The sequence below is a fragment of the Lonchura striata genome, chromosome 15 (assembly GCF_050655825.1).
Source record: "Lonchura striata isolate lonStrDom1 chromosome 15, ASM5065582v1, whole genome shotgun sequence".
Taxonomy (NCBI): Eukaryota; Metazoa; Chordata; class Aves; order Passeriformes; family Estrildidae; genus Lonchura; species Lonchura striata.
In genome coordinates this window covers 5050858-5069279 of record NC_140717.1, presented here as the reverse complement: position 1 = coordinate 5069279, position 18422 = coordinate 5050858, and the positions used below count along the sequence as shown (strand labels likewise).

Sequence of the window (18422 nt, the reverse complement as noted above, 5' to 3'; positions counted from 1 at the left end):
TCAGAAAAAGTAAGGAGATATCAAAAGAGTATTCACAGAAAGAAATACATTAAAAGAAGCATAAATTAAAAAAAAAAATCACTAGATTTGCAATTTACTTCAAAGAAAGCCTTCATCTTGTCCTCTTGGGATTTCTATTCCCAAGGTCTAAGTACTTCTTCTGCCTGAAAGGTGTATAATACTATTGATAAATCAACAGGTACAAAACCAAACAATACTTAGAACCATTAACAAAGAAAAATCTCAGCTCATGAAAGAAGGTCAGAACAGCATTGCTTGACGTTAGAAAAAATTGTCATCCTTACTTTTTTATCTGGCTGAAATAAAACTACATTAAACTGCCAAATCATGCCAAAAGCATAATTCCAGAATACAGCAGTAGCCCTGACATTTGAAAAATAAGACAAAATTTAAGAAAAGTAGTTATGCAGTAATAATGAGAACCAAGGGAATACATTTATAAATATATTTACATTTGTTTAAAAAAGGGTACGTATACATGAAATATATACATAAATAAGTCACAGGATGTATAAAAATTTAACATCTGCTACATAGAGGCACTTTTGTTTGTTTTGTAAATTACATCAATGGAACACAGCAATTTCCATAATTAATATTTCATTTGCAAAGAAGTAAAAATACTTGATCTGAAAAAAATTTTCCAACTGAAGTCATACCAAAGGCAAATAACTTTCCAAATTAATACAAACTGCTAACATTAAAAAGATAAAATGGACTGGCTCAGAGGTCAAGAAGTATCAGAACTGATTTTATAATTCAAGAAGTACCATCTTCTATCATTAAGCTGGTTTAACAATAATGTAAAGAACTTACTATTTTTTTCTATTTGCTTTCAGGAAATTCCAGATTTATAAAGGTAGTAAAATGGTGATGCTGAGGAGGTGGTTTTGGTTTGGTTTGTTGTTTGGGTTCTTTTACTGTAAAATTCAGGTTATCTTAAAACTACATAGTATTTACTCTGTTTAAAGCACCAATGCTGACCCTCAATCAGCCAGTGAGAGCAGAGCAGCCCCTGTACTGACCTGATGATAAAACAAAACTCTGTCATACCAGAAGAAAAAGGGGAGGGGGGAGAAAGAGCAACAACAGAATAAAGGGATAAAATATATCTGCATCTATTACATCTCTACAGGTGTATGTGTCCATAAACACCCATTATATACAGGTCAGAGTTGCAGGTAGCATCACCCAGGTCTGTTCAGCTCAGGAACAGCTCCAGGAGCTGCACTGCACCCAAGTTTAGGACAGCTACCACAGCTGAGACAAGCAGAGCTGAGCTGAGCTGTGTCTGCTGGATCTCAGTTGGGCACTTCGAGCATCCTGACACCAAGCCAACAGCAAAGATGGAATAAGGAAAGGTGTTGAAACTACCTTGATGTGTTGATTACTTGAGTCCCTCAGGAGTGGGTTGGGAAGGCTACTGCTGTGCTTTCTCCAGCTGTTATAGATACTGAGGACCACCTCACACAAGCCAGGAGGCCACTTCACCAGGAACTTTTGGCTGATGACTTTCAGATATCTCATCATCAGCTCCAAGATCCCACCATTGTTCAGATTATCCAGCAGGAATTCATGAACATCCTGTTTTTCTAGAAAGCAGATAAACACAAAGGCCTGCATGTGTAAGGTTGAGGCAGATCATAACTTTAAACAATTAAGTTTCAACAGGGTTTTGTGCACTTATATCACAGCAGTTCATCTGCACTGCACATGTACAGAATTCCGTTACTGTATTCTGATCTGTTTAAATGGGAAATTCCACACAACAGGGCTCCTGCACACCATGATTGAACAATTCCCCAAAACTTAAAAAAATTAGTACCAACTGAGATACTTCTATACCATAAAATTACACTTTTCAAAACAGCATATACTTCTGTATCTTCTAGGCATGACAGGAAAATACAGAAAATAAAGCATACTATATGGCAAAAACAACAAAGAAAGAACAGGTGTTATAATGCAATACCTACCAGATTCCATAAATGTTGTAGAATCAAATGACATTCTATGTGGTCCAACATGCTGAGAATTCTCCTCTTTGACCTCTGATTGCACCTCATAGTTATTGAAAGGGTCCTCCTCCTCCTCAGGGTCTAATTTCCTTAATCTGTGTGAAAGGGGAGCAAAAACCATAATATCAACAAAGTCCTCATTCTTTCTTTCATTACTAGGTGAAACCTAAATATGAAACACTGTGCAAATTTTAACAGTGAGAATATATTACTGAAACAAATTCAGAGATTTGCATCCAGTTCCTTTCGTCCAAATCAAGACTAGTTTCTTATCCATTTTGATATGTGCATTGTCCACTAATTCACTTTAAGAGTAGTAAAAGCTGGTTTATTTTTCAATTTTTATTCAGCAATTTTTACTACAAGCAATCTTACTACATTTACCAGAAGACAATGCACCACATCTGCTTCAAAAAATAACAGGGGACTGGCAGTTTTAAGGATGGGGGGATATCAATCAAAAAAAAATCCCAAATAGCTTTCTCTCTATGATTATCTCATGATTAAAGCTGTTGCTGTACAGTACCTGGAAGGAAGGAACTTCACCAGCAGCTCTTGAAAGTCAACCTTCTCCTCTTTTTTACACTTGGTGTTCCGAACTCTAGCAGATCTCCTTTTGGCTGTTTCACCACTATCTTCTGTAATTCTTCTTCGCTTCACTCCTTTCTTAGATTTATCACCTGCAGATATGTCACCTAAAAACATAATGAAAAAAACCCCAAAACCGACAGGTTAAATTGGCAAAAAAAAAAGAGTAATCTTTTTTATTTTAAAAAAAATAATTACACAGCAACACTTGAGATTCATTGGTTTCCTTCTGAGGACAGTGCCAAAAAAAACTTCTACAGATTTCAAATAAATATAGCTGACAGCTTGGTCTTCTCAGCTTCTTAAAGTGACACATGAGCAGAAAAATAACACAGTCATCTTCTTTGTAAAATAGCTCATTCATTCTAAGAAGCTCAAGGCCCTTCCCAGCATAAAAAGTTTGATATGCATCTCTGGTGGAATGGAGTCACAATTTTTCTCATCTTAAAGACTGAAAAACTGAATTGTGGGGGTAACAGCACAAAACCAGAAAAGGTCAGATACTCCTTCACTTTCTCTATCAGATGTCACACATACGCTGAAAAGGTTCCACCTCTACCAACATGCAGTCAAAAGACAGCACATCCCAAAGAATCTGAAGGGTTTTTTGTATCCAGGTAAGTAGGAAAGAGATCTTGAATCTTAGATTGAAGTACCTTGCTCACCTACAGCAGCTCCTGGTTCCAATGAACTCTGACTGTGACTTGGGAAGTTGGGTGTGGTTGGAGTGTAAGGTAATACAGGATCTGGCACTGTCACCACTGGATTAGTGCTGACAGGAGTTGGCTGAATAACACTGACAGGAGTAGAGGTGGGAGAAAGCATCAAATGTTGAACTGGGTCTCTGTACTCTGAGAGATCAATTCTCTTTCCCAGACTGGGTCTAGGAGGATCACATGTTGTGAGGTGCTGATACATGGCAAGCAAAGCTTCTCCTAAACACTTCCACCTGTGAGGGAAACACAACAGCATCACAATGTCTTCAGCTCTTGTCACATTATTTTCTATATTATGTTTACAAACCTAACAGCGTTCAATATTGTTTCTCTCTAACAGCTTAGAGATAGCAAGAGCAGCTTCTCAGTGGGACAGTGATACACACCTGAGTGTCAAAAACCTGTCCCATCACTCAAAAAATATCTCTAAAAAACACAAGGTCCATGCCGTAGTTGCTGAGGAAATTACTCTACACCAAAAGCTAAAAAGAGTAGTGTCAAAGAAAAATTTTCAGGTTCTGCATTCAATCAACAACACTAAAAGAACTCATCCATATTCACAAGTAGAAACAATTTCTCTGCAAGATGAACTACATGCAGAGTCCATTAAAATTCCAGATAAATATGTGTAATACAAAAACCAAACCCCAATCTTTTATGCCTTAATAAATACATATATAACAACTTGTTAGTATCCTTATATCTTCCTGCAAATAAAGAACTGCAATTTTTTTTCTGAGTTTTCATTATCTCAATAGTAAAAACAATTTTTAAAAGCTAAACTTGCTTTCAAATTCACATACAAACTCTAGTCACATATGAAAAATCCAGTAATACATTGGAATAGCTGCCAAATCATTCTCAGATACCATATTTGTTTTTTACATCACTGGTTTAAAATCAAAAGTTGAAAAATAATTACTATGGGGTGTATGCTAAAACCATAAGCACACCGAACCAACCTATCAGCTAATAAGAAAACATTTGGAGGGTTGGTTTGTTTTTACAAGGAAAAAAAGGCGTTTTGAAGAAATCCAAAGCACAACACAGTTGTCAACTCTTCAGAAGATCTTTTTGAAAAGAGGAAATATAGACATACGTGAAAAAGGGAATTGGCTGCACCAGTCTGAGGTCTGGCTCTCTGTCACGCACCAGCAATGCTTGTCTTTTCTTACGTAGCTCCAGAGCTTCATTTATGATTCTTCCTGTTTCAGCTGCACTCACATTCACATTATGGATAGACATGTCACTAAGAAATAATAAAAAATGGAGATAAGAAAAGTTTTTTGTTTGCTGGTTTGTTTTTTTATTAAAGCCTAGCGGGGATTTATTTAATACCATCATATAACATAACAAAAACAGCCTTGAAAGAAGCATTCACACAACATTGTTACCAACTTTATGGCACACATATAGATGTGTCAACCATCAGAAATCTTTGTTCTGAATGATCAGTTAACTTAGACAGATCCTGTAAATTTTATGGGCCTCTATTTTCCCACTTTCCTCCTACCTGCTCTTACTACAAAATCCACACAGAAGGAAAGGCAGTAACATGTGGGGATTTTTTGGTGAGGTTTTCTTGGGAGGGGAGAGAGTTGTTTTGGTTTTTATTTTATTAGATTGTTTTAATTAGGAAAACAAAAGTGAATGCTGTAGGGATCAGGAACTAATTAGAAAAACAAATGCAGGTGATTATAAGAGATCTAGGTATGAAAATAAATGAGCAGCAACAAATGGATTCTTTTCCTCTTTCTACCTCCCTCCAAAAGGAATTCCTGAAGAACATTCTGTCAGCAGCACCAACACATTATTATTCAGAAGGAAGTTCAGCAAGGTATTCCTACCACTTAAAGCACAAGAGCTCAGCAGGTTTTTTGAGCAACCCCAAACCTAAAATTTACACTCCAAAGGCAGCATATTCTCTAAGACAACATTCACCATTTGAGGAACATCCGTAAGGAATCTTTCTGGAGGCAAGGCTGCTCCTCAAAGATCTTCTCCTTCAAAACCAATCCTTTGCTATACAGACAATCTTTTTCCAGAGCTTTGCAGATGAAGTACAAACATGCTGACAGAGAAACAAAATTGAATGGTCAATGGCTGCTTTGGTTAATTCAAAGTTCCCGTTTCTGGGCCTCACATACACCACTGAATTCCACCCAAATGTGACATTTACATGAATTAGTCCAATTGCTTTGTAAGGTGTCAATAATTACATGCATACCGTTAAAATTGCCTGTTGTGTCTTCCTAGGTGCTATATCCAGAAAAATAATGTAATTAATTTTACTTAAACAATGTTTGCAGTAGATCCTCCACTTACTTTCAAGCTTGTTCTGGCACAGAAGAAATTACAACCATAAAAAAGAAACACAATTATTCTCCATTTTTATGTTATCAAATATCTTAACTGCAGATTCCACTAATGAAGGAAGCAGTGTATCCACTGCTGTAACTACAATTAATCCTACCAGGCTATGAAAGAGATTGTATTTTTATACCCAAATCCTAGAGCTATGCAGGAAGAAAATACTAGAAAGCCAAAATATGTATGGAAAGGCAAAAGAACACTATACAGGGGAACTTCCTGCAGAGGGTCTGATCTGTAAGACCACAGACGTTTATTTTTAGGGTAACCAAAACTTATCTAAACCATTATGCTTTATAATTCAGTAAAATCTCTACCCTGATGTAGCAGTCTCTACCAAATCCTGCTGCATTTCTTATGCAAGAGACACTTCAACCTATACGATTTCATTGTTACAATTTTTCTTGGTATGTAAAATTCCACACATCCCGAGATGTTTCTCATGCATTGTACTCACTCGTGTAGTCACTGAGGGTATACAAAATTGTGATAAGGTTATCCAAACAAGGCCAGTGATCAGGATTACACCTGAGCCCTTCTTCAAAAGCATGACGAGCCAAGGGTAGGCGGATCAGTTTTATTGCCACACGACCTATTTTATACCAGAGGTTGACATCAGTGGAGTCCAGCATTACAGCCTGGAAAGCACAACAAACAATATTATCCACATTTCAGACATGCCTACCCACTTTGCTGCAGGGACTGGCACTGCTTTAGTTTTCAGCACGATCACAACTGCTTTGGGGGCTGAATGGTGAACCAATTTTATCCCATATAGCATCAGAAAGAATACAGTACCCAACTGTACTCTGACATGATGTATGCTGCATGTATCTGTCTGTATTTTAGAAAGTTTTTACAAACATTAAGGTTCCAGTGTCTAATTTCAGCTGCACTGTACCTCCAGATAGAACTCCATGGCTGTCTCTAAGTCATCCCGCTGTGCTGCCAGTTGTGCTAGGTTTTTATAGGTGGAATATTTTAACATCAAACCCGGGTGTTTCAGCCCTTCTTTCTCATCACCAGAAAGAACTGCCTAAAAATCATAAAATAAATGCAATGTGAGCATTAGGAATCAGACAAGTAGCAAGAACAACAAACAACTTGCTAATTGATAATATTGACATTTCTAGTTAGCCAGTTAGAACTGAAGTAAGACAAAATACAGCAAACAGTTCTTAGTGTCCTTCTCCCAGGGTCACTGACCTCTCGCAGAAGGCGAATCTCAAGTAGCTCATGATAAGCTTTAGCAGACTCCTCAAACCGGTCGTGCTTCTGAAGGTCCAGAGCTTTGTGGTACAAAGCAAAAGCTTCTGCTTCCTGTGATTTAAATAATTAGAATGTATTTTTTAAGGCAACTTTATTAAATACACTTACATTTATTATGTATTTCAGTGGTTTCACATTTTTAGTACTTTCTGCTACACAGCAGAACATTTGTGTTACTGTCCTAAAATCACTCATCTGAGTGAAGTTTAAGTTTGCTAAAGGAGGGTTCAAGACAGAGTAACTAAACTTTCATGAGAACAAAATATCACAGTTGAACAAATCCCAACTAGTGGACAAAACCCCCATCAAGACAAAACCTCATTAAGACAACTGTGGAATGACTTACCTGAGCTTCCTTTGTCTGTGTCTTATGACTTTTGAAGGTACCTTCATAGTCATCCTCAACCGTGGAGCTCGCATTCAGTGCTGCAATGCGAATCTGGAATGACAATTGAGATGTCACAAGAGATGTGACATCAACAGACATCCCAGTTTCCTTTAAAAACTGGATTTTTCCCTTTTTTTCTAATTAACTGGTACATGAACAATACTGAGAGATCTCTACATGAAATTACAAGAGCTGTAATTATTTAATCATCCCTAATTGCAAATAAACAAATATCAAAACCACTTCCCATCCCAAATCAGCTGAAAAAAAAACAAATTTCAAGTGTCTTGCAAGCAACAGCTTTCCTAAAGAGACGTGCATTACAGTGACTTTTTTCCAAATTCTTAAATTTACCAATAACTACAATCACTCTAAAAACAATGTTCTCATTATGGCAATTTATTCTTAGTCCCAGGGAAAGAGGAAAATTCTCAATTTTATTGCTAGCAAAACACCTCAAAAGCCATCTCAAGAAACCCTTACCATGTTCACAACTATTCACAATGTCTTTCTCCAGGAACAGAAGGAGAGGTCTATCACAAACAGGTCTGAAAAGGAAACAGGATTAGAGTATTTATTCTGTTGGCAAAGAAAACACTAAGTGAAAGACAAGCTGGGAATACTTTACAAGCATACTTTAATATGCTTGTAAAGTATGCCAAGAGATAGCCCAACAACTGAGGAACAATTTCACTGAGGAATAATTTTCATTACTGCCATCCCTGCTAGAACAGGACCAGTGTTTGTCCCACAGTTGTTCTGACTATACTGACCAACCTCTACAGACCAGCCCCAATGCAAAAACAAGTTATAGCTACTGCAGACACACCGAGATCTACTAACAAACAAAAGAAACTGAACTTTTATTGAACTTTTATTAACTAGCATTTCTTCATTCTGAAAAAGGATACTCATGTTTCCAGTCCTTTTTACCACTGATAAAAAGTTTGAAGGGGCAAATACACCTTTATAACCTGTAAGTAATTTTTCCTCATATGTAAGCCCACAATTTATATTCAATTAACTGCTTGAAACATCATGTTAGCAAAGGCAAAAATATATGAAAGAGCTTTGTGCTGCTTTTAAAGAAAACCTTCACTGATGTATGATAAAATCTTCCCATCAACTCAAACAAGAAGATGACATATGCAAGACAGGCTAAAAACAGTCTCTAATATGGGAAACTCCATTAATAGAAGAGTAAGTCCAGAATTAACTACAGCAGGAAGCAGTGGGAGTTTTGAACTATAAACTGAATTAACTCATACATCATCATGATTAGTCCTGCATGTGGAGAAAATAATGCCTTGACAGGAATTTCACTCATTCAGCAATGAGCATTTACTGGCCCATGCACCACTGGCTTGTAGTTAAATCAGACTGACAAGTGCACAGCAATGAAGCATTTTCCCTTTAAAGTCACCAGATAAACATTAATAAAACCTCAAATCTCCTTCAGGACAGACACTTTGTCTACTTTTCACATGAAGAAAATACACGCACAGATACTAATGGTTGCCTCTTTCAGACAGACAATGTTACACATCTGGACAGGGTGTAGATGCTTATGACATTTAAGTAAGTCAGTCTGTGTGATCCCAAATCAATTCCATATTTAAGTTCATGGGGTTTAAGTCCACTTACAAAAATGCCTATACTCAGTAATATGCCCAAGTCTTTTGCTGAATCCAAATAATCTTGCTCAAGGTGGCAGAGGAAGTCGGCAGCAGAGACTACAGTCAAGGCTCTACTTCTGAGGTTGGACTCTTGGAGAAACTGCAGCTGCAGAAAACGTGGGAAAACAATTTCAGTTCTACTTATTATTTAGGAAGCTTGTAACACACAGGAACTTAGTAACAACCATTTAACATCTCTCCTGCCTGGTGCTCACAGGCTAAAAGAGCAGAACCGAACAGGACTGAGATGCTGCTGGAAAACAGGAGCAGGGGTTTGCCCCCACACAGCTTTTGCAGGGTTTTGTTTCACTTTGGTTTAAACCAGGCACTGTACAGGGCTGCACAACTACCCTGCCTGTGGAGCGAGTTACAGCAGTGCCACAGCACTTAGGAACTGAGTGTGTCACTGCAAGCACTTCCAAAGAACACAACTACATGAGATAAGCAGGCAAAAAATAATTACTCTTTCATATTAAGTACTACAAATCAGTTTGCATTCTTTCAGATACAAGAGTGTCTCAGCTATAAATCTGCAGCTACAACAGGTGTGCACATCCTGAAAGGCAGCAAGCCTTTTGCCTTCAAAACATTTTCTTCTTTAACCTTAGTAGTTTAAAATTTAAGTAAATATTTCCAATGTCAGCTCTTACTCCCAGAGCTTGTGTTCTCAACTTCTAAGTAAGAAACAAAGGGAGTGGCTTAGACTTTCCCAGCTTTTTGTTGTTCATGCTACTTGGGATCCATACATTTCAGATACACGTTTTAAAAACACTTGATTTTTGTTTTGGGTTTCTTTTTTTTTTTTTTTTACCATTGCAAAGATCCGCCTCACTTTAGCACAAGCCGCTCGGACCGGAACACGATCACTTTCCGCACGGAGGCCGGGGCCGCTGCTCCCGGGCACGCAGGGCCGGGAGGAGGCGGGAGCCCCGTCGGCCTCCGGCCGCGGCCCCGCGGAGGGAGCGGCGCGGCCGAGGCCGCCCAGGCCGGGCTCTCGCTACCCTCACCGGGCAGGGCCCAAACGCCGGCTGCCCCTCCGCGGGGCCGGGCGGACGGGACACTCACCTGGCGGGGCCGTCCCCGGCATGCCGGCGCTGCTCCCGGGGGGTTCCCGGGGGGTTCCCGGGGTCTCCCGGGGGTTCCCAGCGCGGGTCCCTCGGGCTCCGCCGCTCCCCCGGGAGCCGCGCTCCGCCCGTTTCCACCGCAACCGCCTCCGGAGCCCCGCGCCAACAAGGCAGCGCCTCATTGGCCGGGCCGCGCCGCCGCAGCCGGCCAATGGCAGCGCCGCGCACTGCCGGGGCGGGAGGGCGGCTGAGGGCGCTCGGCGGCCCCGGCCGGGACCAGCAGCCCCGTGCCGACCGCACCACGTCCAGTCTTTCTTAAAACACTTCCAGCGACGGTGGCTTCACCACCTCCTGCCCTGGGCAGCACGGTCAATGTCTGAATCAGTTTTTCTGTGGAGAAATTCCTCCCAATATCCAATCTAAAGCTCCCCTGGCCCAGATTAATTATCTGCATCAACAGCAAAAGTACCAGGACAGCAAAGTCATGCTGGCCTTTACCTCCCCTGGACAGTCTGGTATCTGCACCTGAAACACTAGGTCCAGCTGTGGCAAGCTCATTTCTCTCCCTCTCAAGATTTTTCATAGAGGTACACAGAGAGAAACGAAAGAGAAAACAATTTCTATTTTTGCTCCATGTTTTTCCCATGTGGAATGTGTTTGGAGAATTGCTTACCTGGGGTGATTGCTTGATTGGATTCTGGTGAGGATTGTTTGAGCCTGATGGACAATCCAATCTACCTGGGGCTGGACTCTCAGAGAGGGTCACGAGTTGTGTTAGAGTTAGAAATAGAGTCAGAGAAAGTAGTATGTAGTTTTAGTATCCTCCTTTTATATAGCATATTAATGTATTTCACCATAGTTATAATAAAGAAATAATTCAGCCTTCTGGATTGAGTCAAGACATCGTCATTTCTTCCCATTGGGTTCACCTGCATTTACAATATCCAGCTCTTTCCTATGGAAAAGCATCACCATTCCCTTTCAGGGATCCACCGCTGAAATTTGGATACCACCTCCAAGAATTAATACGTCCAAGGATTGATCCCACTCAAAAGCTGTCAGGGCAAAAAGGTGTTTCCTGTACCCCAGGCAGTCCTGTCTGACCCATCGACACTGGGACCACGAGCATTCCTTCCCAAGGAACGGCACTGTCACTGTCCTTCAGCAGCCCAGCTCCAAATTGTGGAGCTGATCTTCCAAATTGAATATGTCTGGGGATTTGTCACAGAAAGATGGTTCAAGGGCAGAAAGCGTTGCCTTTTCAGCCCTCAAACACCCTAACACCTGCACGAACAATGCTGGGCAGAGCTGTTTTCCTTCACAGAGTAAGGCCCTGTCATCCTCCTTTTGCAGGCCATCTGAAAGTTTGGATTCTAGCTTCGGAAATTAAGAAGTCTGAGGACTTCCAAATTGTGGAGCTGATCTTCCAAATTGAAGATGTCTGGGGATTTCTCACAGAAAAATGGTGTAAGGGCAGAAAGGGCTGCCTTTTCAGCCCTCAAACCCTAACACCTCCACAAACAATGCTGGGCAGAGCTGCTTTCCTTCACAGACGAAGACACTGTCATCCTTCTTTTGCAGCCCATCTGCAAAATTTAGATTCCAGCTTCAGAAATCAAGAAGTCTAAAGACTGTTCCTACTCAATAGGTGACAGGAAAGTCAGATGTTATTCTGCCCCAGAGCTTCAGATACAACGTGTGTGGGGTGTGTGGGCAAAACCCTGAGAGTGTGTGTGTGTATCCCCTGCCCAGGGGGCTGGAAATCAGCCCAAGGCCACTGAGTTTCCCTAAAGCTTGCCACGGAGCCAGCTGGAGATGGGAACACACTTCTGTGCCCCTGGGATTTGGGGGAAGTGAAGCCCAGCAGCACTGAGACAGCTCCCTGTGGAAATGAGTTTATCTCTAAGGTGTAAGGTGGTCAGACAGCAGCGAGTGTTAGAGCAGATGTGGCACCTGCAGCCCCACAGAGACCCAAGCACAGCCCAGACAGGCTGGCAAGGCCCCAGCTGTGGGACAGAACCTCACATTTAAAGACTCCTGTGGCTACAACACATCACACACCTTGATGAAGGTAAACTTGTGCTCAAGCACTGCACTGAATCACCACTGAGCCCTCTTCATCTCAAATGTGCCAGTTGTGTTAATGCCCTTCTTTCCACCATGAAGCTCCAAGCACAGGGCTGCTGTGAGCAGCAGCATCCCACTGCTGTGTTTGGAGAGTAACTTACAAAGCTGTCACAGCCCTGCAGCACTTTCCTGTCAGTGGTGCCCTGCATCATCCTCAGGACCTCACTGCTCCTCTCTAGTATAAACACACAGAAAGATTGTCCGAAGTCCAAAGGTTTGAGGCTAGGAAATGGTTACTCAATGTTCAAAATCAGGGCATTGCCTTTCAATTTGAACATATGCCTATAGAGCATTGTCAAAAAACAGAGGCCACTTTGTGGAGCAGAAATATTTGTTAACCTTAGGAAGTTGAGCCTGGGAAGTTACAACAGTAAAAAATCAACCATAGGTGGGAGCTACTAACTCCAGATGTCAGGCAGGCTCCAGCCCATGGAACAGGGACCATCTGCATGCAAGGGAAAGGGACTTTATAATGTCATTGCTGAGCCATAGATAAGGGTGGTGTATCTGATTTTCTCCAACCTGAAGAGTGAAAACTTTTCCTGCTTCATTTGGTTGATGTGTTCTTGCCTTGGGGGGGGTTCCAGAGGCCTGCATAACCATTTTGCAGGTTATGCTTCTTGAGTCCCAAAAGACTGTCAAACCTATTCCAACATTAGTTCATGAAGTAAGAAATAGGCCATTTTTTCAGACCAACATGAACTTTCTTACATCTTCTTGCTCAACTCTGCAATCCTGGAGAAGTCATTCCCAGGCACAAACCCACGCTGGGAGCAGCCAAGGGTGAGGAAAGCAGAGTCTGCAGAAATCCCCAGGGTGGCCAGCATGGCCCAAAACCAAGAGAGCTGGGGCCTAGGGCTGAGCAAGTTTTGTCTGAAGGAAACAAAGGTTTTGGCAAGGGTCTGTGGTTGTTACTTCAGGAGGCAGAAGGACCTCCCGGAAATTAACCACCTGCAGATCAGAATTAAAGTGAGATTATTTTCTGCATTTCAGAATATTCACTTCAAGCTGGTGCAAAGCCAGGGCTGTCCACTCCCTTCTCTGCACCACAGCACTGTCGAGTCAGTGTTCTCAGACTCAGGTCACGCACCTGGTCGTTGCCTGAGTTTCAACAACTTTTGATTGAAAAGATCTCCTGAGAAAGTGGAGGGACCTGGGCAGTCATAATGTCTGTGTCCAAGCACTTAAGACCTACAAACCCCAGTGCTGTGAGCCAGTAAACTGATACTTATCAAAAGAAGCTTTGCTACAGTTCATTAACCAGATAAAGTGTAGCCCCCCAGCCTGATACACAAATTTATGTTTGGTATTGTATTCCTGTCAGATTTGTCAAACATAGAAGTCATTTATGGTGTACAGGGAACAATTAAATGGTAATTAGAAGATACTTCAAGCCATAAACAAATAAAACTCCATTTAGAATGATGAAGGAGCACAGCAGCCCCTTTCAGCCTTGTGTTCTCATGTACCCCCATGTCCCAGGGATGTGCTCTCAGTTCTGCCGAGCTCCCTGACCTCCAGCTGACCAATTCACACAGTGAAAGGGAACTGATACATTATTTTATTAGCAGCAGAAGGCAGAGGCAACATTGTACACAAAAAGTACCTTGTTTTCATTTTAATAAAATGCCCTGTGCATTCTAGGTATAAAGTAAGGGAGTATATAGGTGCTAAAAACCTAAAACACTTCTCTGCAGGGACACTGAGCCAGAAACATCAGCCACAGATCACAGTGAGATGCTGTATCATCCCAAAACTCCCCATAACAGCGAGGAAAAGGACTCTGAACAGTGAACAACAGGAATTAAAGCAGGCAGTAGCAGAAACTTCAAAATATTTTCTGGTGGCACAGTGCAGGTCTTCAGAAGTGACTCCCTCCTCCAGACACTGCCATCAGCAACAGACATTGAGCCCTGGAAACCTTGTGAACAAGGAACACTTTGCAGGAGCAGTCACAGGAGGTGGCAATGACAGAGCACAGAGCACAAGATCTGATATGAGCCTGCAATGCCTAAACTCTCCCAGTACTCACCTCTCTTTCTAGAAAGGGCTTTCAGGGGAACCTGAAAAATAAAAGAATTTGACTTCCAGGTCATCTTTGCTGGCCTGAGACCCTTCTGCTGCCACAGAGAAACAGAAAAAAAGGATTTTTTTTTTCTGCCTTTCAAACTGGGAGAAAAACTAGATAAACCTCAGAGTCTTTCTGGTCCTCTGTAAAGCTAAATGTTCTAGAATTAAACTTTTTACTGCTACAAGCAGCCTTTGTCTAGGCCTGAGCTTGAGACAAAGACTTTGAACTATTTCAGTAAAACCAGTACAGCTGATTGCCTCACGCTTGAGCTTTGTGTGTACAAGATGCAAAGACAAAGGTGAATCAAGATACACAGATTTGATCACAAGAGGAAACAAGTAGACAGACAGAGCCGATCATCTCTGGGTTGCCTTCATCATGGCTTTGTTCCAGCAGCCGCTCCAAGGATCACAGGAATGTCATGACTGTCCTGTTCTTGCCAATCTGCCAGGGCTCCAGTGGGTAAAAGCGGATGAGAATCCTTTTGGGTATAAAGCAAAAACATGGACAAGAAACATAATTTTACAATTATTGCTGCCCAGTTTGTAACATAGTAGAAAATCTGCACTAGGGTCTCTCTGTCTTACACTTCAGGGTGTTCATTTAACAGAAGGAAATATAAGCTGTGTATGGGTCAGGGTACAAACACACTTCACCCACACAAACAAAACCAGTCTGTATTTCAACACTTTCAATGACATACTTGTACATTTTAAAAGGATTCATGTAGTGCATAATCTTGTCAGGGATTTATCCTGACAGCACCCAAGAGGCAGGGAAGTACTATTATCACTCTCCTTTGGGGAGATGGGTAAGACAAGCAGAGACGGACATGGCTGACCTTCAGGAACAGCCTTGTTCCAGCATTTGGAAGGGTGACACCCTGGCAGGGTGAAGCTCTACCAATTCCAGTGGTGTTTCACAGCAGTTTCACCAGCTGTAACTACTGATCTTCAGAGAACAGTAATGCCCAGACTGTTCAACAAGTGCCAGTCTGTAGTTTTATCTGGCTCCAAACCACATGTCAGGGATTCAGCATCCCCGAGCACTTAGTGTTTGCAATGTCGTCTTGGATCTGTATTACCACTTAGTCTCCGGGAGGCCACGGGAACAGCCACTATCTCCAGTGCTCTGAACATCCCCTTGGCACTTGTTTGTCGTGTTCCACGGAGCACACAGGCCTGTAGGCCCGCCGGGAGGACGCTCCCGTTGCCCTTGGGGCGAGCACGGTGCCCAGGCCGACCCCCGCCGGGCCGCACTCACCGCTCGGGGCCGAGGCCCAGCTGCGCCGTCAGGAGGTCGAAGAAGCGGGCGCTGTGCCCCTTGTTCTGCTCCGCCGTGCCCACCACGCCGATGGACGAGACGACCAGCTGCGCGCAGGGCTCGGCCGAGCCCGACAGCACCATGGGCAGCCCGCTCCGCACCGTCACGTTCACCCGCTGCCGGGACAGCCACGGTCAGCCCCCGCCGCCTCCAGCCCCGCCGCCCCCCGCCCGGCCCCGCTCACCTCCGCCGGTTTGCCCAGGATGTCCGCGGCGGCGGCGCACAGGGTGTGCGCCAGCCCCGGCGGGAGCCGCTCGGCCGGCAGGCTGGTGTCCAGCTCCACGAACGGCATGGCGCTGCTGCCCCGCGGCCCGCCCCGCCCTGCCCCGGCCCCGGTCCGGCCCCGGTCCGGCCCCGGAGCCGCCCGGCGCGGGGCGGGCTCAGCGCCGGGACCGCCCGCGCAGCGCGCAGCCCCGCAGCGCCCCTCGCTCCGCGCCGGCCTCGGGCGGGTCACCGCGCTTCAGCCCAGCTGCACCGACTGCCTGCCGGGTGATGGTTTCACCCCTCTCGGCCTCCTAAATTATCAGGCTAACCCAGAGACCCGAGGCTGTGAGGGGAGGAATATCAGGAGAGGGCAAAGATTTCCAAAAGAGGCTCTTACCCCGATATATGTTGGTGCAGCTCTCTTTATTCTGTGATGTCCATGGGGAGAGCGGGGCAAAGAGGACGAACAAGAAATGTCAGGGGTTTATCCAGGCTTTGGACAGGCTCTCCGCCAACCCTGTCAGGGCAGGAAGGAGGGGTCCCGGGGAATGGGGAAAAGAACACCCATGAGCACAAAGTAACAGCCGAGCTCACCCAAATGGGCATTGCTGGGGTGTGCACTGGAGGCTGCGAAACCAAAACCATCACATCTCACTAAGGGATGCCTAGAATGAGTTCTGTGACAGCCCTTACTGCCACTGGAAAAACATTTCAGGTCGCTACAACATACACCTTTGTGCAGGGAGGGCTGAGAATGGAAGTGCGGTAATTTCTCTTAACCAAAATGACAAGAAATTTAAAAGCAAGCAGAGAGGTTTACTGCTTTATCCAACGTGTATTAATTACAAGGACTTTGAGCAATCAGGACTTTGAACTCCCAAGTTGATAAGTGACCTGGCACGCTGGCTCACAGCAGCAGTCTAATCTACAGATCACAGGTGTCCAAACTAGAGATTAGAAGCTTCTCAGAGGCTGAGCTACTGTCCAGTGAGGTTCCATGAGCACTTTTACAATAAAAGGTTATGAATCAGCTGTACTAAAACGTCATCATTTAAGGTACAAAACTGTTGGGAAAATTTGCCTTGTGTAATGTGACATATTGGTTTTTTACAATTACACAATCACAATTCCAGACAATGCTAATGAATACTGATTAAATTGCTTTTTGGTTTTTTTTTGCTTGGCCTTCACTGCTGCTAGTGAAGACAATACTGGCCCAGAGTTATGTGCGAAAAACAGCCAGGAAGAAGGCTGGGCAAAGATTTCTAGAACAGAAACCTTGGTGAAAAACACCATGAGAAAACAACAGGTTTTTTAGAACTTGCTGGCAAAAAATGTCACTGGCCAAGACATGGTAGAACTAAAGGAAAAAAAATAACAAACAGTTATTTGATTAGTGAAAGAAGCAATTCCTGAATTCCATGACTCGTTTTAGTTTTTACAGGAAGAATTTTTGGCAAGGATTTTAGGGTAAGGGCAACAACTACTTATGAACAGAAATATAAAGATATATATTCCACCAATTTCTACATCCTTTACAATTTGTTATCTTCAACTGAAGAAACTGGAAATAGTTGGATTTGCTCAGTTTTATCTCATAAATTGTGCTGCAATACAAAAGGATTTAGTGTTTGAGCTACAACTGAGCAGAAACAAACAGCCAAGAAAAAGTGCCCAAAAGCTCCAAAAGAACTCTTTGCCCTTTTATTGTGATGCATGTGTTGCTCAATGCCACAAAATCTTTCTTATTACTTCAGCTGCACTGGGTGACTTACTTGGTGAACTTCCATCCAAAACAGGCTCAGAAGAGCATGTCTGCATTTATTCCCTCTCTGCATTTCCTAGGAGAAATGTGCTATTACAGTATTACCGTAGAAAAAAAACCCAGTTTGTGTACTGTTATATTCTCTTTTACAGAAACACTGTGAATGCATTCTTTCAGGGTACTCCCTATATAATATCAATGTGGGTTTTTAGGTAGGCAGTTATTCCAAGGCTGTGACCACCAGCAGGATGAATCTCCTAGAACAGCTGCTGCCACACATGCACTTGTAGACAGAGCATCAACAGAAGCCAGGCTTTCAGAAATCCAAAGCAGTAGTTAAACTGAGGAATTATAAAGATTCACCATTGTAGATGAATAAAAAGAAATTTCTCAAAGGAACTTCAAGGGAAAAAGATGTGTGGAATGTAATGGACAGCCAAACAAGATGCCTCAACAATAAGAAACCTTTAAATTTTTTTTTTTTTCACTTTTGTGAAGTAGTTTTGTGCTCTACTTGTCTGTGCAGCCACATGCTGGGAAGATGAGGATCAGGCACACTTTGCAGTACAAATGTTAAAATTGGAAACAATCATCCTCATCCTCATCCATTCAGTTCTTTAATGTCCCCAGTTTGTAGGCTGGCTTGAATTCTGTCAGGAAATACCATTCTTGTCTCTACCATCTCTGAGAAGACTGACACTGAAATAAAATCCAGATGCATGTTAAGCGACCTGTAGGGCCTCAGCCTTCTGTATAAATTTAATGTTTTAGGTCATAAACATTCCCCAGCCTCCACCCCCAAAGATACAAGAAAGACCTGGC

General features: G+C 42.8%; 2 protein-coding genes across 6 annotated transcripts in view; both read right to left on the bottom strand.

Moving 5' to 3' along the window:
* The window catches only part of CABIN1 (calcineurin binding protein 1), a 109118-nt gene extending 98854 nt beyond the window's left edge, over positions 1 to 10264 (bottom strand). For 4 of the 5 annotated variants that reach the window (XR_014958561.1, XM_021549888.3, XM_021549890.3 and 1 more), the window contains exons 1-13: positions 10112 to 10264; positions 9015 to 9152; positions 7854 to 7918; positions 7329 to 7421; positions 6920 to 7033; positions 6615 to 6749; positions 6171 to 6351; positions 5285 to 5414; positions 4443 to 4592; positions 3284 to 3576; positions 2566 to 2734; positions 1998 to 2134; positions 1396 to 1613 (exon numbers count right to left, since the gene is read on the bottom strand). Coding sequence is in view for 4 of the 5 variants with exons in the window: in XM_021549888.3 (XP_021405563.3) it covers positions 1396 to 1613; positions 1998 to 2134; positions 2566 to 2734; positions 3284 to 3576; positions 4443 to 4592; positions 5285 to 5414; positions 6171 to 6351; positions 6615 to 6749; positions 6920 to 7033; positions 7329 to 7421; positions 7854 to 7856 (1623 nt within the window). In the remaining variant the exon portion in view is untranslated. The remainder of the gene's footprint in view (positions 1 to 1395; positions 1614 to 1997; positions 2135 to 2565; positions 2735 to 3283; positions 3577 to 4442; positions 4593 to 5284; positions 5415 to 6170; positions 6352 to 6614; positions 6750 to 6919; positions 7034 to 7328; positions 7422 to 7853; positions 7919 to 9014; positions 9153 to 10111) is intronic. The other variant, XM_021549889.3, reaches the window with a different exon arrangement.
* A 3516-nt stretch (positions 10265 to 13780) lies between these two features.
* On the bottom strand, positions 13781 to 15937 carry LOC110481323 (D-dopachrome decarboxylase). Its single transcript, XM_021549873.3, has 3 exons — positions 15816 to 15937; positions 15572 to 15747; positions 13781 to 14789 (listed from the first exon to the last, which is right to left on the bottom strand). The coding sequence occupies exons 1-3, from the start codon at positions 15921 to 15923 to the stop codon at positions 14717 to 14719; spliced, it is 357 nt and encodes a 118-aa protein (XP_021405548.1). The 5' UTR covers positions 15924 to 15937; the 3' UTR covers positions 13781 to 14716.
* Between the last annotated feature and the right edge of the window lie 2485 nt (positions 15938 to 18422).